The sequence below is a fragment of the Tripterygium wilfordii genome, chromosome 2, assembly GCF_013401445.1.
Source record: "Tripterygium wilfordii isolate XIE 37 chromosome 2, ASM1340144v1, whole genome shotgun sequence".
Classification (NCBI taxonomy): Eukaryota; Viridiplantae; Streptophyta; class Magnoliopsida; order Celastrales; family Celastraceae; genus Tripterygium; species Tripterygium wilfordii.
In genome coordinates this window covers 7,790,677-7,809,209 of record NC_052233.1, presented here as the reverse complement: position 1 = coordinate 7,809,209, position 18,533 = coordinate 7,790,677, and the positions used below count along the sequence as shown (strand labels likewise).

Genomic DNA, 18,533 nt, shown 5'->3' with positions numbered 1-18,533 from the left:
TGTATCAAGTCGTGTGTTTAAAGGATTCTTGTCCAAGTTGGGAATGTATGATATCTACTCACCAACTTGAGGGGGAGTGTTGGCTTTACTTATTTAGTGTCCTATATTATAGGAGTGATTTGTAATCATAATTATTGTAACCATAATTAGGAGAAGTTATAGGAGCTGTATAGCTGTATAAAAGAATGTAACAATCGGAAGATCCAGTAAGAAAGTATTATTCTTCAAACACTTTGTCTATCTGTCCTTCTTCCACCATCAAATATTTACATTCTGATTAATGGAATGAAAAATCCCTGCTATCTTTGTATGGGCTTAGGATTGACATAAAATTACAGAATTTCCAACAAAAATTATTAAATCTAGAACACATTAAATCTTAAAATTTTAATGTATATAGATCCATGTCACTCGTAGCGCGGGTATTCACCTAGTTGCACCTAAATCCGGAACTGATAACGACAACCACCTCTGGATAAGATCATGTCTTCATTCCATAAGAAAATGCTGGATTTTCTCAACTTCCATAAGATCATGTCATGGCAATTCATATCAAGGCACTAAATATCAACAGCCACAAACCACAGATCATAAGGCCCAAATCTAAACTATCTCCACTAATGATGTAGAGAATTTTTGTTAACGGACAAAATCAGATGGCAGGAAATTGTCGATGAATCAGGATTCCGATTCCAATTCCGATTCCGATTCCAAAGAAAGAATCAATTATCCTCTGTCGGTTGCATAATTATTCATGTACGGGCTTCTTTGGATTTTACAGATCCAAATCCAAGGCCCAGGCCTTATATTTCGGCAATTGGATTTTGGACCTTATTACTCCGTGTTTGTTTGGACTTTGGAAGCCGTTGGCTACGGTGCATTCAAATTGTAGGCCCAGTTCACTTGACTATATATATTAAGCCGATGGATAAGGTTCTATAGGTTTCGTTGGTAGATGGATGCGATTCCGTCGGTTATATTGATTTTCAAGTTAGTTTAAAAGTTGTGAAAAAAACTATGAGGTGTATTATTAATTTTTTTTATAAAACAAAAAAAAACAAAAAAAAAAATTGAGCGGTCCAACAATAGATTTGGAGCTTTTTATTTGTCAATTTACAGTCAACCCACGGTAACACTGATTTTTGATGGTAGTTTGGTAGAGCGGTGCCACAAAGCTGACGGTTACGCAACGGGACCGCCTCACCAAATGAGCTTTAAAGCTTTTGGCTTATCCTATTCACGAAGCCCGATCATGCACATGACGATCACCTTAATCAGAGGCACAAACCAAGTCCTCCATCGGTTGCCCAACGACATACTAACCCACCTTCATATATAGGTTTGTTTAATAAATCTCTATGCACCATGTTGTCATTCTTTGCATATTATACGCCCTAATTAAAAAACTCTGAAGGAGCAAATTTTTTAATATTCAAGTCGGTTTTTGCTAATAGACAGTAAGTAATGTCATAGACTCAGCAGCAGTGGGGTTTTGAGGCCCAACACCGCAATGGGGGCCCAATCAGCGATGTTACGCAAAGTCGCAAACCCGTTGAATTTGACCGTATTTAATTCACAAATCACAAACGTTATTGTTATTGAATTAGTTCGCTTTTCTCGATTGACATTTCTTTCATTCCCTGCCAACCAAAGGCGGAAGCCAAATTACCGAGTCTAATGACAGCCATGGCAGTTGCGATGAGAAAACTGAAATAATACCACCAGCGTAAAAACACGCGCTCACTAGCATACACTTTCAGATCTGAGGGACACCAAGATCCAGAGATACGATAGAGTTAGATTCCGTTTTCTGTTTGGTTCTCAACAAAATGGAGCGGTTTGTCGAGAACCTGCCGCCGATGGATCTGATGAGGTCCGAGAAGATGACGTTTGTCCAGCTCATCATGCCAGTCGAGTCCGCTCACCGGGCCATATCCTACCTCGGCGAACTCGGACTCCTCCAATTCCGTGATGTAAGTGTGGCAACTCAGATCCATATTTGTTTCATTGTATTGCAATGGCTTTGGGATCGGTTCGTTATTTTTGGTTGATGTGACAATATTGAAAAATTAGAGGGGGATTTGCATGCCAATCACTGTTTGGAGTTATACGTTTATCAGTTGAGTGTTAGTCTTTCAATTTAGAATATTGCTATCTCTTTTGTCAATTTATTGCAATTGACTGGCACCTCACTACCTCACTTTAGTTTCTATGCGGTTAAGACTTTTTAGAGAACTTGAAACATCTAGACATAGCTGGTTGTATAAAATTTGATTGTGTTACTGGTTTCTTTTTTGGTTTTGGGTTTTGGGTTCTTTATATTTGATGGATCTGGTTAGAATGATTGAAATTTGGAGAATCATAATGAATTTATGGGATTGAACTCTTTGAATTCTGTTGTCCAAAATAATAATGATCTTATTTAGGCAAGAATATGTATTGGGTTCCTACCAGAAAGGGATAAACCATGTACTGTTTGGAGGCTATCAGGCTGTTAGTTGCCACCAGGGGCGAAGCCAGGGAATAATACGAGGGGATTGCCAAGGACAGACACATGACGATTTTATGTCATGGTTGGTAAAGTGAAGCGGGGGTCCGGGGGCAGCGCCCTTGGAATTTTTTTTGGATTATCTACTAATTATACCTTCGAAAGTACGAAAAATAATATTAAAAATCAAAAGTTTATAAAATAGGATAATTAATAATTGTCACATGTCTTCTTGTTTCAACCATTTGATAGGGGGTCTATATTGAAAATTGAGGGGGTCTTTCTGTAATTTACTATATATATAAATAGGTTTAATTAAATTATTTTGAGGGACCCAAGCAAGTGAGGCTTTGCCCCTGGGTGCCACAAGTTGCACTGAACAGAATAGTGGTCTGCTGATTTGCTTTCAACACAGTGAATGAATCACCTTCTCATGTCTTGCATTTCCATTCACTTGGTTGGGAATCTTGACCTTGTAACATTCCACATGATAAAGCTGTTTTTTTTTCTGGGTGGGGATGGGGAGGGGTTCATCTGGGGATTTATTGGTAATATTCTTATGCCTTGTGGTATAGTTTCCCATAGCAAGACTGTGGGTGTCCATTGAACTTGAACTTTCATTTCTCTTTGACTTCCAAAGTTGCTGAGCATGCTAGTTGTCCTTTTACCCTATACTTCTCAGTAGTATTCTGGCTCACTAATATCTTCCTTCTTTTCTTTTCTTTTCCATTTATCAGTTAAACGATGATAAAAGCCCTTTCCAGCGAACATTTGTTAATCAGGTATCTAGTATCTACTCATCGCATCTGATTATAAGTATGACAGTAACATCTTTCTTACTCTTGGATGTATTGTTCGGGATTTTGTATGTATGAAATGCTCATTGTGTTGCATATGGAGCTTTTGGAAACCTTAAGATGATTATTATTTTCAGTATGGATTGGCCTTCCTTGTGAATGCTCTCTTACGTTGGTCAGTTTCTATGTTTCTGCATGATGCTAATAAAAACATGACAAATGAAGCTCCTCTATGAGCTTCCTTTCCAAATGTTTCTTAAAAATTAAAAATGATCATGTGACTTGGAAAGAAGTTGTCTTATATGGTTTGTTTCTCTGGCTACTTTTTCCCCCTCTATATGTGACTAAGCCAAACGAACATTTTGGACTTTATTTTTTTGAGCTGAACTTTTTGGACTCCATTACTTGTTAGCCAAAGTGGTCTACTTATACATCTGAGCTTATTGATCTTTTTCTCTTGAAATTTTCTATTTTCTCTGATGGTCAATATCATTGCTGAAAATAGTGTTACTTGTAATTGCTGATAATTATTTACTTTAGCTATTTTAATATTTGGGGGCTTTCACAGGTAAAACGATGTGGAGAAATGTCAAGAAAGCTACGGTTTTTAAAGGATCAAATTAATAAAGCTGGGGTACTATCTCCTATACGCCCTGTTTTGGAGCCAGACTTTGAGTTGGAGGAATTAGAGGTCCCTTCATATAACTTCACTCTTGTTCTACTGACATTCGATTTTTCTTGGCCTTGGTTCCTTTTCTCCAGGGTCAGGAAAAACTCGAACATAGAGGAACTGTCCAATTAGATGACTCATTCATTCATTCATTATTGTTTTGGAGTCTAATTATCTATTGTGTTATCCCATTTTCAGATACGACTTGCTGAACATGAACATGAGCTCATCGAGATGAACTCAAATAGCGAGAAACTCAGACAAACGTACAATGAGCTATTAGAGTTCAAGATGGTCTTGCAAAAGGTAGAATTATTTGCCTTAAACTTCTGATCCTGGGGACAGTATGAAAATGAAAACAAAAACTCGACAGTGTAGGAGTTAATTTTATTGAGTGTTTACATGACATCATTCTTACTTTGACAACGTCATTTCTTCCTAAACTTCGTGTTTTTTTTTCCCGGAATTTTAAATTAATTACCTTTGCTTGAATTCTTGATTTATATTTCCTTTCAACTCATCATTCATATCCTTTCTGACACCTATTGCAGGCAAGTGCCTTTCTTGTATCAAGTAACAATCACATGGTTGCAGACGAAACAGAATTGGATGAGAATGTGTACTCAAGTAATGGTTTTATTGAAATGGCATCATTACTGGAACAGGTAATTGTTCAACACGTCATTGGGAACGCTCCCTTTCACAGATTGTTTTAGTGCTGTTTCACTCATCATTGGTAATGGATAATATAGGAAATGAGGCCCGGACCATCAAACCAATCTGGTTTGAGATTCATCAGTGGGATTATATGTAATTCAAAAGTTCTCCGGTTTGAGAGGATGTTATTTCGTGCTACCAGGGGCAATATGCTTTTCAATCAGTCACCTGCTGATGAAGAGATCATGGATCCCGTTTCAACTGAAATGGTTCTTCCTTATCACTACTTTGCTCTTTATAATTTTTTGGTGGCTTTGCTCTTTATAATTTTTTTGTGGATTATGTTTATCACTGGAATATGTTTAATGTTTTACTTTTACCACTTCTTCTGATTGTGTTTCCTTTGCTGTATCTGTGCTTGCTTGCCCAGTTTATCTCATTGCATTTAGAAAAAAGGTTATATGTCTATTTGTTTATTAATTACTTGTATTTACTTTGCCTTTGCAGGTTGAAAAAATAGTCTTTGTGGTTTTTTTCTCTGGAGAGCAGGCAAGAACAAAGATTTTGAAAATTTGTGAGGCATTTGGAGCAAACTGCTATCCTGTTCCCGAAGATGTAACGAAGCAGAGGCAAATAACTAGAGAAGTAAGTATGCTGGACAGAGGTTAACTATTTTACATTTCATACTTTGAAGACTAATTTTAAGCAATCATACACAAGGGGCATGCTTATTAAAAGGTCTGATTGATATACAATTACACATTTGATTTTTGGGACAGACAAGCTAAAATTGTGAATTTTCATCTCTTATATGCAGTTCCGGATTTTTGGAAGTGGTTTAATTCGATTATTATAGCTCTGCTGCAAATATGTGCTAAAATTTCTTCATTGTGCAGTTATAGATTATAATTTCCACAAATTCTCCATTTTTTGGTTGAAAGTTCAAGTTCCTTATTGCAGGTTTTGTCACGCCTTTCTGATTTGGAAGCTACATTGGATGCTGGGATTCGCCATAGAAATAATGCCCTTTCTTCCATTGGAGTCCATCTACCAAAATGGATGAACCTGGTTAGTAATAGTCGCTGTATTTTTCTGCCCTGTGCATATGGGTGACTTTTAGTATATCTAGCATTTGATATGCCCTGATGACTTTTCTTCCCCAGGTAAGAAAGGAAAAAGCCATTTATGATACATTAAATACGCTGAACTTTGATGTTACAAAAAAATGTCTTGTTGGGGAGGGCTGGTGCCCCATTTTTGCAAAAGCCCAGGTAATTATCATACCTCACCACCTGATGTTCAAAAAGAGGCTTGCGATTATTGCATTCTTGTTCACATGTGTTTATGCTTCTCAGTTTGTTTATTGTGATATTATCATTCTCAGTTGGAGATATCTGCAACCTTGAATTTTTTGTTAAAGGGAAACCTTTATGTTTAATCAGATTCAAGAGGCACTGCGGCGTGCTACATTTGACAGCAATTCACAGGTTGGCGTAATATTTCATGAGATGGATGCCATTGAATCTCCTCCTACCTTTTTCAGAACGAACTGCTTCACAAATGCTTATCAGGAAATTGTTGATGCATATGGGTGAGTGTGCTCTGCAATCACGGACGGAACAAATTGTTTGCTTTGTTCTTTCTTGTAAATAGTAATAATCATGGCTACCGTATAAGAAATGTATTCTGTCATAATTTTACCGGTTTTATGGAGCGAAAACTATATCTTTGTGGTTGATTTTGGTAGTAACTAGTCCCATGTTGAGCTTATAATGGGCAACATTAGAAGTCATGGACTCATGGCAGGATGAAAGATAAAGAGTATTTTCTTGCATTTTAATTTAATTTTTCTAAAAAGCCAGGAAGTTGTGTAAATATTCATGTCATAAGTGTTTAACTTATGGGAATTATGTTGAAAACCATGCAGAACATATATGGTTCTTATTGAGACTTAACCCATATGTCAGAGTTGGATTGCTTGTTGGTGCCATCTATTGTTTGATTAATCAAGTAAATGCATTGATTTTCAGGAACATCTATGTAGTTGATTGCTCTGTAACATTGTTCTCGACTGATAGAACTTTTCAGCATTCTGATTCAATGATATTTTTGACAGTGTTGCTAGGTACCAAGAAGCAAACCCAGCAGTCTACACTGTTATTACATTTCCATTTCTTTTTGCGGTGATGTTTGGCGATTGGGGTCATGGAATATGCTTGTTGTTAGGAGCATTGATCCTTATAGCTCGTGAAAGTAAGCTTAGAACTCAGGTATGGTTGCTTTCAATCTCTTTAGTGTAGCTTATGGGGGAACTGTCCTATTAGAAGAAGCACTTTGACTTGGCAAAGGCTGGATGTTCTTCTATTGAGAGCAGTTTGAAAATCACGCTAATGAATAAATAATTGAATAACATATTTAGTTTGCATTTTGTATTAAGAATTATCCCATCTCCATCACATTGTTTGTGCTCCCATTTCAATTTTTTGTTTGTTGTTTACAAATAAAAAAATGAATACTTTTTTTCAGATTACTATAATTAACCTGTCTTTTTAATCAAAATATTTTAATAGGAAAATCTAGATTATGACAGACGAGGAACATAGCTGAATTTTTTGTGTAACCCTTTAACCAGTCATAACCACGGTAGGGGCTCTGCCCTCATTTGTGTCTGCTCTTTCCGACACACTACAGTTATTTCTTTAAAACAGCAATTTTCATGACCCTGATGTTCAACCAGAGGAATGCTGGAGAGTGGCCTATATACTTTTGGAGATTTTTATTTATATAATTATTTTTCATTCTGGTCAGAAACTTGGGAGCTTTATGGAGATGCTGTTTGGCGGGCGTTATATTATTCTTTTGATGGCATTTTTTTCAATTTATTGTGGGCTGATTTACAATGAGTTCTTTTCTGTGCCTTTCCATATATTCGGTGGATCTGCTTACAAATGCCGTGACGCTTCGTGCAGGTATGTATTATTTATTTTTTGCTAGATCTCATATGATAATGATGGCGATAGGTCTCAGACACAGTCAGCAAGGAATATTTTTTGTCTTTTTACCTGTCACATGATTATTTTACTTATTGATCTTGGGTTTTAGACTTCATGACCGCTGAAGCTAAAATGAACCTTTTTATTTTCATTAACTGTGAAGTTCGTCAGCCATTGATTTTATTAGCTTGATCCAGTAACATTGCTTATTTTGATAGCTCTAAGATATTTATAACCTCTAGGCTGTTTAGAGACTTTATATTGTATATTTCTATTGTGGCTGATGAACCCCTTTTACAAACCATAATATTCTATTATTGTTTGCATTTAATGGTTTTGTACTTGGTAGAGGGATTTGAAGGTAATCTGATTCTGTACTGAGTAGAGCTGTTGGTTTTAGGTTTTGTCTGTACACTTTTCTTGTCCTCCATCAAACTTTGTTTTAGCTTTTGTATTGTGATGCTGAATGTTGATTTATTAATTCCTTAGCTGTGATCATGGGAATTCACTCTTTTTAGGTGTACGTTGTATGATGATTTAGCATTTTCCTCATTTAAACTTAGTAAAAGCTTTTAGTTTCTTCCACTATCCAGTTATAATATGTTTGGAAGTTTTCTTTATCTTGAAAGATTTGGTTACTTATCTGTGTAATATTTGAAACCTGTTTTCTCCATCCTGATCAGTGATGCTAAGTCGGCTGGCTTAGTCAAATACAGAGATCCATACCCTTTTGGTGTGGATCCCAGTTGGCGTGGAAGTCGTTCAGAGCTGCCTTTTCTGAACTCTCTCAAAATGAAGATGTCTATTTTGTTGGGCGTGACCCATATGAATCTAGGAATCATATTAAGTTACTTCAATGCACGATTCTTTGGCAGCTCACTTGATATACGGTGCGTCTGTGCAGTTTTCCTCTTTTATACACTTCCAATCGTCTACACCCCCTTTTCCCCTTTTTTTTCTCGTTCCTCCCTTCATTCCTGCACCAACCCAACAGGGGGCCCTCTGTTAGGTCTTTTGGTGAATAAAGAACTTTTTTTCATGTCTTGTTGTCAGGTATCAGTTTGTGCCACAGATGATATTTCTTAACAGCCTCTTTGGGTATCTATCACTTCTCATTGTCATTAAGTGGTGTACTGGTTCTCAGGCGGACCTTTATCATATTATGATCTACATGTTCTTAAGTCCCACTGATGATCTTGGTGAGAATGAATTGTTTTGGGGCCAGAGACCACTTCAGGTATGGTATCCTGGCATCGACACTTTTATCTGTCATTGCTAATTGAATAGAGTATATTATATTGCTCAGCATCTTCATTATGGTCTATTGATACCCAACTTTGCAGATCCTATTGTTGCTTTTGGCTTTAGTTGCAGTTCCATGGATGCTTTTCCCTAAACCTTTTATCTTGAAGAAGCTTCATTTGGAGGTACCATGATTTTTGACTATTACTTTGTGTAGCTTATGTGTCATGCAATTCCTCATCAATGAGGCATTGTTGTTTCTCTTAGCATACAAGTATTATATAGATTGCTCATGCCATTATAAATTTCCATGTTGTCAGACTACTTGTTCCTTTGTTATCTCAGCAGAGATGACTTGGCCGGATTTTTATTTTTTTTTTGCATATCTGAAACTTTCTTCGAGTATTCAATGAAATGATACTTGGTATGAGCTGTCGCATGGTGTTTGGACCCATTTTTCCTGTTTTGGAACATCAGTTTAACTCATAATCAAGAATCTTCCGTGGTGCACTCATTTTTTGTTCAATAAATATGAAATGTGGAGTTTACATGTAATGCTTGGAGTTAAATGGTTCTGTTATTGATGATATTTTCTAGAGATTTCAAGGTCGCACTTATGGAATGCTTGGCACTTCTGAGATGGATCTTGATGTGGAACCTGATTCTGCAAGGCAGCATCACGAGGAGTTCAATTTTAGTGAGGTTTTTGTTCACCAAATGATACACTCAATAGAGTTTGTTCTAGGTGCTGTTTCAAATACTGCATCTTACCTTCGACTTTGGGCTTTAAGGTATAGCCATGTTCTCTTAGGTTATCAAGTTCCTTGCTGTAATAATTGATTTGTTGATATCTTGTTATTACTTTCACAGCTTGGCACACTCAGAATTATCGACTGTATTCTACGAGAAAGTCCTCCTGCTTGCGTGGGGGTAAGTGACTTCTAAGTATATAACATGCTGTTCTTCTGCACATTTTTTGGGTATTCTTCCCTTATCTTCTCTTTCAGTGCTTAAAGACTTGCCTGATATGTATTGAAACCTCTGAAGAGAGATTTCGTGTTCATGCAATCTATAGTTTAGCGTCTGTGGCTCTACTATTGGTCATTCCTGTCTGCCTGTCCTCTCTTCCTCTTACAAGTTTTTAGGTACTTTGAAATAGCGATGTTCTCGTTTCTGCAAGTTATAGTCTCCTTATGCTATTATGTGCTGGTGCATCACCACCACCTCAGAATAACTATTCAGAAAGCTGAAAGGTATTGCTTAAGGTCAACCATGGAGTTTAAGAGAGTGGCAATTTTATAATGCATAGAATCGATCCTTCTTGTTTGGTTAGGCAACAAATTGTTAGAATTACATGGCCCTGCTCCACATCATCTCAAGGGAAAAAAAAGAGTCAAAATTTAAGACATCAACGGTCAGGACCAATTGTTGCACTCTGCACATATGCATTTCTAGTATATTTGTTCGCATTGCTGTGTATTCTTGCAGTTATCGTGATGCTGTAAACTATTTTGATTACAGGTATGACAATATTGTCATCCGATTAGTGGGGTTGGGTGTTTTTACCTTTGCAACTGCCTTCATTCTCCTCATGATGGAGAGTCTCAGTGCTTTTCTCCATGCCCTGCGTCTTCATTGGGTAGAGTTTCAAGGTAAGTTCTATCAGGCAGATGGCTACAAGTTCAAGCCTTTCTCCTTTGCCTTGATCACTGAGGATGAGGATTAGTCCATTTTTCCATCCTTTTTGCTTTCGGTTTTTGGAAGAGAATATACAGAGGTGGGAGAATTATCAGCAGCCATTCAAGCTACCAAGATGGTTATTGATGGAAACAAGGTTTTTGCTAGGAGTAAAAACTCCTCCACAGTAACAATACATGTACGGATAGAACTTGGAAATGTTGGTTTATTGTCAGATTCTTTCTCAGATTGTCAGCATGGAGAAGGATATCCTTATAGCCACAGTATTGTTATCGATATACTGCTACCTGGCGGTTCGGGATGCAGAAATGGGATGTTCAGTACACTAGTTGGCAATAGGAGTTAGGGAACCATTATACTGAATAGTGCTTCCTTTGAGTTAAGTCTTTTTGGACGATAAACTAGGATAAATATTTTTACTCCCACACTGCGGATTTGGCTCTCCATGTAATGATTCTGATTATCTAACACAAAGTCCATTTTTGTAAAGGATACACCATTTATGAAACCTCAAGGCGAAAGCTAAACTTCATGGTTGTCTTAGCAGCTCAGTTTGTAATTTGTTTTCATTAAAAAACTGAATTGGTATCCAGTCACATCAATTGCAGACTATACATGACTAAGGTCTATCCACCATAACCGAAGTAGGCACCCACTACTGGCCATGTTCAAGCAGAGAGTCTGAGAACAATTGCGGTCATGTTATATAATTATAGCCATTAACCAAGACCTCTAGGAATATTGTAATGCAACTGTTAGATTCACTATAAAAAATATATATATGTATATATTATTACATCGAGAAGAAATTTGAAATTAACAAACATTTCAAGAGAACTAACAAGCGAAATTACCCTACTCCCAATTTTCCATGATTCTGAATCTTTTTAATCAAACAATACTTATGATTGATAGAGACTACTAAAATAATAACGAGTATACCAAAGCATGAAAATTGTACTTGTATTACGCATATTCTGGATTTAGTCTCAATGCCTCCTTGTATATCATGTCCTTCATCTGCTCTTCTCCCAAGTTTTGGTTCTCGAAATCAAAGGAGAATGGCTCAAGGCAGACAGGTTCATCTTCTACATCATGTAATCTTGCAAGATAAGGATGAGCTAGTGCTTCTTCAACTGCCAACAGATGCTTTACTTTTAGAACTCAGGAAGGATAGGAAATTGTAATTAGGGAATCAATATTTCACACGACTTTCATTTCGAGGCATGTCATGGTAAATCAGCTCCAACAAAACTTGAGAAAATGTGATGCAGGAAAAAAACATATTCAAATGTTCTCTGATCCTTAGTGACAATAATCAGTTCTCTGTTTAAGCACTCGGGTAAGCATCACATAGGGAAATTCACGTAGTTGGGCAGAGTAAGTGGCTATATATTTTTTGTAAAACAAATAGTAATATTTACATGTATCATTAGCTATACTTGTGTCTAATCTGGACGAACCTAACAGGAAAGTGCTAAAGGACAAAAGAAAAAAGAAAAAACTCGGAATTCTTAGCATCTAAACTATTGTATATATGCAGGCTCCCTGTGCAGCTACAAGAAAATTTAGTTTTTATTTCTGAGTCAGCTAACAAGTACCAAACACAGCACAAATGAAGTTTGTTTCACCTAACCATCAGGTAAATCATACCGAGACAGATACTCAAGCTTAAATTAATTTGTAAAGCATATAAATGAACCATGATGCGGTGACAACTTTCAATTTCATAGTGCAATAACTGGTATAGCATATTTAGCTTACCAGTAATCCTTTTAGTAGGATCGAATGTCAACATTCTATCGACCAGGTCAATAGCCACCGGATTAACATGTTGGAAAACTGTGGCTAAGGGCTGTCGAGGATGTGGATTGAAGCGACGAATGTAGTTTCTTGCTTCCTCATTCCGAACAAATTCAAGGTCAGATTCGGTTGGTGTGCCAAGAAGCTAAAAACATAAAACACTGAGTAAGAAACTTCTGCTACATCAGATTGAGGAATGTGAAAAACTATACAAAAATAATTGGCATGGATGTTAATACAGTTCTGTCAAATAATAAACAAGTGGAATAGTGTTGTCTATCACAGCTCTAAAATTCTACTACAATATATAAAAATTATACTGCCTTAAACATTAAATAAAAGGGCTGAAGACACTTGTATACGATCCATCTTTTCTGTTAATATTTCGCATATATAGTCCGCTTTAAGTTCAAAGTAAGGCCTGAACTCCACTTTAATTTGCTTAGTATCTTACCTCTGTCAGTAAGCGCATCTGGTGCATATGATCTTTCCCTGGAAACAAAGGCTTTCTGTTCATAAGTTCCATAAAGATGCAACCTGCAGACCACACATCTATTGCAGTAGTATACTCTGAAGAGTTGAGCAACAGCTCAGGTGCTCTATACCATCTTGTGACAACATATTCAGTCATGAAATCATTCTCAGAAGTATGCCGAGCTAGGCCAAAATCGCCAATCTTCAAATCACAATTTGCATTCAGCAAAAGATTGCTGGGTTTTAAATCTCTATGAATAACATTTGCTGAATGTATGTACTTCAGTCCTCGAAGAAGCTGATACAGGAAGTACTGAACAAGATAGATAAGATTACAATCAATGTCATATATTCGACTGTTCAATGCTGAGTGGAATAAAAACTTCAAAGAAAACTACAATACCTGACAATGTTCCTCTGATAAACCCTGATTGGATTGGATTATTTGGTGCAGATCAGTATCCATGAGTTCCATGACAATGTAGACATCAGTGAATTCTCTCCGCAAAGGTGGAGGAATCACATCTCGTATAGCTAAAACCTGTTTTACATAACAGTCCCACATTTAAAAACAATTAAAAAAAAAACAGAATCTAGAACTTGCATGATCAATTGATCATGCATCTGATGTTTGTATGAGTTATCAAATGCAGAATTTGTTTCAACAAAGGTAATTCTCTGCTCCTTCCCGAGAAATTAGAGTTTCTATCACGACAATCCAAGTCAACTATGGAAGTCAACTGATAAAAGGTAGCAGGCAAGAGGGAGACAAACAAAATAATAAAACCTCAAACACAGTGGACAAGGCTCTCTCCATGGCCTTAGACTCTGCGCAGGAATATATGTAGCCATAACCTTGCCCTACAAAGTATCCGATTCTGTATTTTGAAACCATGTTTTGAAAATCAGACGAAGAGTCACAGATTTCTTTACCAAACTTGTCCGTCCACAGGAAAACTACGATTACAAAACAGAAATCAGCTACGTAGCCTATTGGATCCTAAATGAGGAAATAGCATAATCAACCTTTGTCACGAAGCGACACTTTCAACTTTCCAAAATTAGATGATGATCACGTTTTGTAATAGTGAAAGTAAAGACAACTGAAAGGTTATATAAATCATTTGGAGTCCAAAATTGCACAGATTAAAGGTTCCGTCCGTAACCAACAACGAATAGTTAACCTAACACTCACATTTTCGTGATCAAAATGTAGAAGCAGCTTAATCTCGCGAAGCGTGCGCTTAGCATCCATGTGATTATCGAAAGCGTTCACTATCCTCTTAATCGCTACCATCTCCTGCGTCTCCGTGTTCATCAACGAGCTTCAAAAATCCAAACAAACATCAATTTCTACAAACAAAACCACCACCGATTCGCAATCACTTTCATCTACACATAATACGCACTTCAGAAATTACATATGTAAACCTATACATACCAGACGATACCGTATGCGCCGCGACCTATTGGCATGATCGGAGGCCCATACTTGGCCGTGACCTCAAATAGATTTCCAAATATGTTGTACTGCATGAACTGACCTCCGTGAGCCGGAACAGCCGAGAAATCAGGCAATTGCCCGCCGGAGTTACCGTGACCCACGCCCGCCATTTCTACTCCAACCTACAGAAACTCCGTCCCTCTCCCTCTCTCTCTCTCTGTGTAGTATATGTATACAGAGTTCGTGTGAGCTTACGTGATAACTTGTGCAGTTGAGGAGTGTGAGGTTAAAAGTTTTTATAAACAAGCCAACTGAGTTGTTGTGATTTGTATTTTCACGACTCGTTAGTGACTCAGTGGAGGATGGGAGGAACGATAAGCGAAAACGCGCCAGGACCGGTAATGCGGGACGCGTTGACGCAGAAAGGTTATTGGAGGGTTCAGATTAAGCCGCCTCGAATCGACGGTCTACATTTGATAAGCTTTGTCAACTGCCATCGTCTTTCATCTTTGATATTGGGTATGTTTGGCAAGCAATTTCTAGTAGTACTTAGTAGCTTATATGTTATTGTTTTGCCAAACAATCATTTTAGACCCACAATTTCAAATACAATAAAGGTCGTATTTTGAGACAATTTGAGACAATTTCTTAAAGGATCATTTTGAGACGATATGAGTTTTCTTCCCTAAACTACCCTCCACTATTTATTGAACTATCTAAATTACCCCTTCTTTTTCCTCTCCTTCTCTCTTCACATCTCTCTTTTAATTATTCATTATTAAATTATTTACAATGAATTTAATTATTTACTATAAAATTATTAGATAATAATTTAATTATTTAATGATTATTTAAATAATTCTTTTAATTATAATTTTAAATTATTTATCTTTATTTTTTAAATTCTTTGTTATTTATTTCAATATTTACTTACATATGTTACAACTTAAATGCATAATACCCTATAAGTAATTTGACACCACATTTTCTACAGCTTTATGCTACCAACAAAAATGAAACCAAACATTATCTACATTTCAGATACCATATATTCTATCACCATTTATACTATCACAATATATGCTAACAGATATGCTAGTGTCAAAATTATTTACCAAACGAACCTATTATTTAAATCTCGTGACATGGAATGATTGACTATAATAGTTGGGCAAGAGGGGGTATTATTACAGCATGTCCTGCGGCATTATAAATATATAGTACTTAATGAATCTAATCACATATTTTATATTCTAAACAAAAATCAAATTCAATATAAAAAATACATAACAATTCCATATCGTCGGATATAAAAAAATTAAAAAAAAAACATTTCGTGTTTCAATCGCAATAAATTTGATTTTTTTTCGAACAAATAATAAATTATTGGATTCGTTAAACAAAACACTACACATTTATAATTTTTAAAAACTAAATAAAAATTCTTTTTACTCTCCAAAGGACTATAACGGGAAAATTACAACAGACCTTCGACACCCGGGATTCTCACTCTGATGGGTAGACGCTACTGCTTCGTTTGGTAGAGCGGTTGTATTGATTTTCAACACTAGCGGTTAAGGTGTGGAAAAAAAAACTGAGCTTAAAGCTGTGAAATAAGCTGTGAGGTGTTTGGTAGAGTTGTTAACTGTTGTTAGCGGTTAGGTTGGGTAAATATATTTTGTTTATATTTTTTCATTTTAATTTTTTTTATTTCAAAAAAAAATAATTATAAATTTAATAAATAAATAATGATGATTAATTTATAAATATACTTTATGAAGTAAAAATAATAATTACTTTAGTTTAATATTTAAATAAATTTGTAATATAATATATACTGCATATATAAATGAAAGAAAATGTCAAATTAAAAATATATATTATTATAATTATTAATATATATTTATAATTATAAATCTAATTTATTAAGTCTAAATATATCTTAGTTGGGGTTTATTAGTAATATTTATTATTCAAGTGGGTCCCATCATTTTTTTATTTAGAAAGGAAAAGTTTGACTATAAAATATGTGGGGTCCGCATAAAAAAAATAAAATGAGAGTGGTAACCACCCTCACAAGCTCCAAAATGGCGCTTGTGATTGTGATTTGAGAGCGGTATTAGGGCGGCCCTCAAATCAAACAACAGCGGTTTGGCAAAGCATGACCGTTTCAAATTCATGTTGTTTGGCACAACGGTTTGGCAAAGCAGGACCGTTTCAAATTCATGCTGTTTGGCACAGCGGTTCGGCAAAGTGGTCCCGCTTTAGGAACCGCCGTGACAAACAGGCATCTATAGAATGCATATAAGATTTTTAATAGCTGAAAAGAGCTCTCAAGGATCTCAAATATCACTAATTTTAACGAGTAAGAAAGGAAAGGATGGTGATGTTGGTAGTCAATTATATTGAATGCTTATGGTAATGGTACATCTGTTATTGGAATTAGTCGTCAATCCTCATCGTTGGCTAAATTATGTGAAAAGCATGAGTCAGCGTGTCAACATATTGTGCTATCGCATTCTAGTCTATAATCCCCAAAGATTTATGAATGAATTTGTCAAAGTCGTGATTGTTTTTTAACTATTTCATGACGTGCAAAATGAGAATGGCTGATTGATTACTTGGTAAGCTGTTGTTGGGTTCTGCTGTAACCTCAATTGATCACATCTGAAACTATTGAGTAGTTGTTCTTATCTGCACAAGTAATAAACGTGAACTACGAAGTCCTCGAGGTGTATTTTGGTGAGCACTCCGATACTCAAATTAGTTCAATTTCAAAGAAGGCTAAGGAGATTGTTCGATATTGAGGGCTCTTTCTTTGTCAACAGTTTAAAAAAGTGAAAAAGTATGAGTTTTATCTGGATAGAGATCGTCATTTATATTTCGTAATCGTGGGAGGGATTTGCCGATAGTTATGTGATAGTTTACCGATCTATACAGAATAGTCTTCACAGTAACCGATGATGAATCTATCGAGACGACACCTGGTTAGACCGAGGTGCTCCTCAATATTATCCCTTGGTAATGGCACATATCAGTGTCTTATTAGAGTAATATTTTGGTATTCTCAATTTTATTTCAATTTTCCCCTCGAATGTTATTTACTTGATAATAATGATAATTTTATTTAAGATGGTTTATCCATGTATTAGAAAAGTCAAATCTCCACAAATTGTAGTTTCAACCGGCAACAATAGATAAGATTTTCCCGTGGAAAATGTGTATTTTCCTGGTCCGCGTCTGGTTGTGGACTTGTGTAGTTTCCTTCCATTTATCTATCTTGATCGAGAGTCCCCAGGCTATACTCTACACAGAAGTTGCACAAATTGTTTTTTTTTTTTTTATTTATAATTCACGAAACATAGCGAGACAAGGTCAATTCAAAAGTGTCACAAACTTGACCTTGACTCATACGTATCAAAACCTGACCTTGTTCATGAGAGTAATTTCTTAACAAATTTTTCTACTTTTGACTTCCAAGTCCTGCCTGTGAGTTGTGAATAATTTTTTTTTTCCTTGTGCTGATTTAAGGTGTAAACTTCCCGACCAAGTTTCTAACTTTCAGTTTTTGCTTTTTGAAATACCCCCAACTAAGTCACCTCTCGATGGTTACCAAGTTTTAACTTTCAATATACTTCCAGGAAGATGTGTCCGAGACTTGCCTCGTCAGTGAGCCTTAATTTAATTCTCTTGGGAGTTTTACTAGACTATGGGCATGAACTGGAGAGGGTAAACTTTTACTAAATGATGGGCTTGGACTGGAGCGATGATTACCACTTACCAAGTTTTAACTTTCAATATACTTCCAGGAAAGATGTGTCCTAGACTTGCCTCGTCGGGGAGCCTTAATTTAATTCTCTTGGAGTTTTACTAGACGATGGGCTTGAACTGGAGATGGCCCATCCAGTAATAGAAGGGTAGTTTCCCACAATATGATCAGCCAGCTGCCCAAGTCGGCAGTCACTGCAAATGTCAAAAATTACACTCAAGAAGTGCATGCCTTCTGTCAAGTCTTGAGCATACAAATTACGTTGCAATTTATAGCTTGCCCCGGCAAAGGCGTGTAAAGAACTGAACAATTCAACTTTCATGCAGGCGAATTCCAACATAACAGTAGGAATACCCAACATGGAGAGTGAACCAGCCTCAATAATTTCATTAGTAGAGTTCAATTTGATTTTAGTTCAGATATCAACATGCCAGGTTTAAGCAGGGTTCCACATGCATTCAATGGCTACAAGGGATTTTGTGATTCAATGCAAATATG

The 18,533-nt window shown here is 36.3% G+C and overlaps 2 protein-coding genes across 2 annotated transcripts; one reads left to right on the top strand and one right to left on the bottom strand.

Annotated features, from left to right (window-relative positions):
• The first annotated feature begins 1,603 nt into the window (after positions 1 to 1,603).
• Positions 1,604 to 11,091, top strand: LOC120008311 (V-type proton ATPase subunit a1). Its single transcript, XM_038858689.1, has 18 exons — positions 1,604 to 1,973; positions 3,226 to 3,270; positions 3,854 to 3,976; positions 4,154 to 4,261; positions 4,507 to 4,620; positions 4,708 to 4,881; positions 5,120 to 5,257; positions 5,573 to 5,680; positions 5,776 to 5,883; positions 6,055 to 6,203; positions 6,729 to 6,882; positions 7,421 to 7,581; positions 8,289 to 8,495; positions 8,659 to 8,842; positions 8,949 to 9,032; positions 9,445 to 9,638; positions 9,718 to 9,777; positions 10,369 to 11,091. Exons 1-18 carry the CDS (start codon positions 1,830 to 1,832, stop codon positions 10,571 to 10,573), a joined length of 2,460 nt encoding a protein of 819 aa, XP_038714617.1. The 5' UTR covers positions 1,604 to 1,829; the 3' UTR covers positions 10,574 to 11,091.
• Positions 11,092 to 11,284: 193 nt separating this feature from the next.
• LOC120008327 (mitogen-activated protein kinase 3-like) lies at positions 11,285 to 14,610 on the bottom strand. Its single transcript, XM_038858690.1, has 6 exons — positions 14,264 to 14,610; positions 14,018 to 14,147; positions 13,226 to 13,363; positions 12,803 to 13,135; positions 12,310 to 12,493; positions 11,285 to 11,681 (listed from the first exon to the last, which is right to left on the bottom strand). Exons 1-6 carry the CDS (start codon positions 14,434 to 14,436, stop codon positions 11,512 to 11,514), a joined length of 1,128 nt encoding a protein of 375 aa, XP_038714618.1. The 5' UTR covers positions 14,437 to 14,610; the 3' UTR covers positions 11,285 to 11,511.
• Positions 14,611 to 18,533: the final 3,923 nt, after the last annotated feature.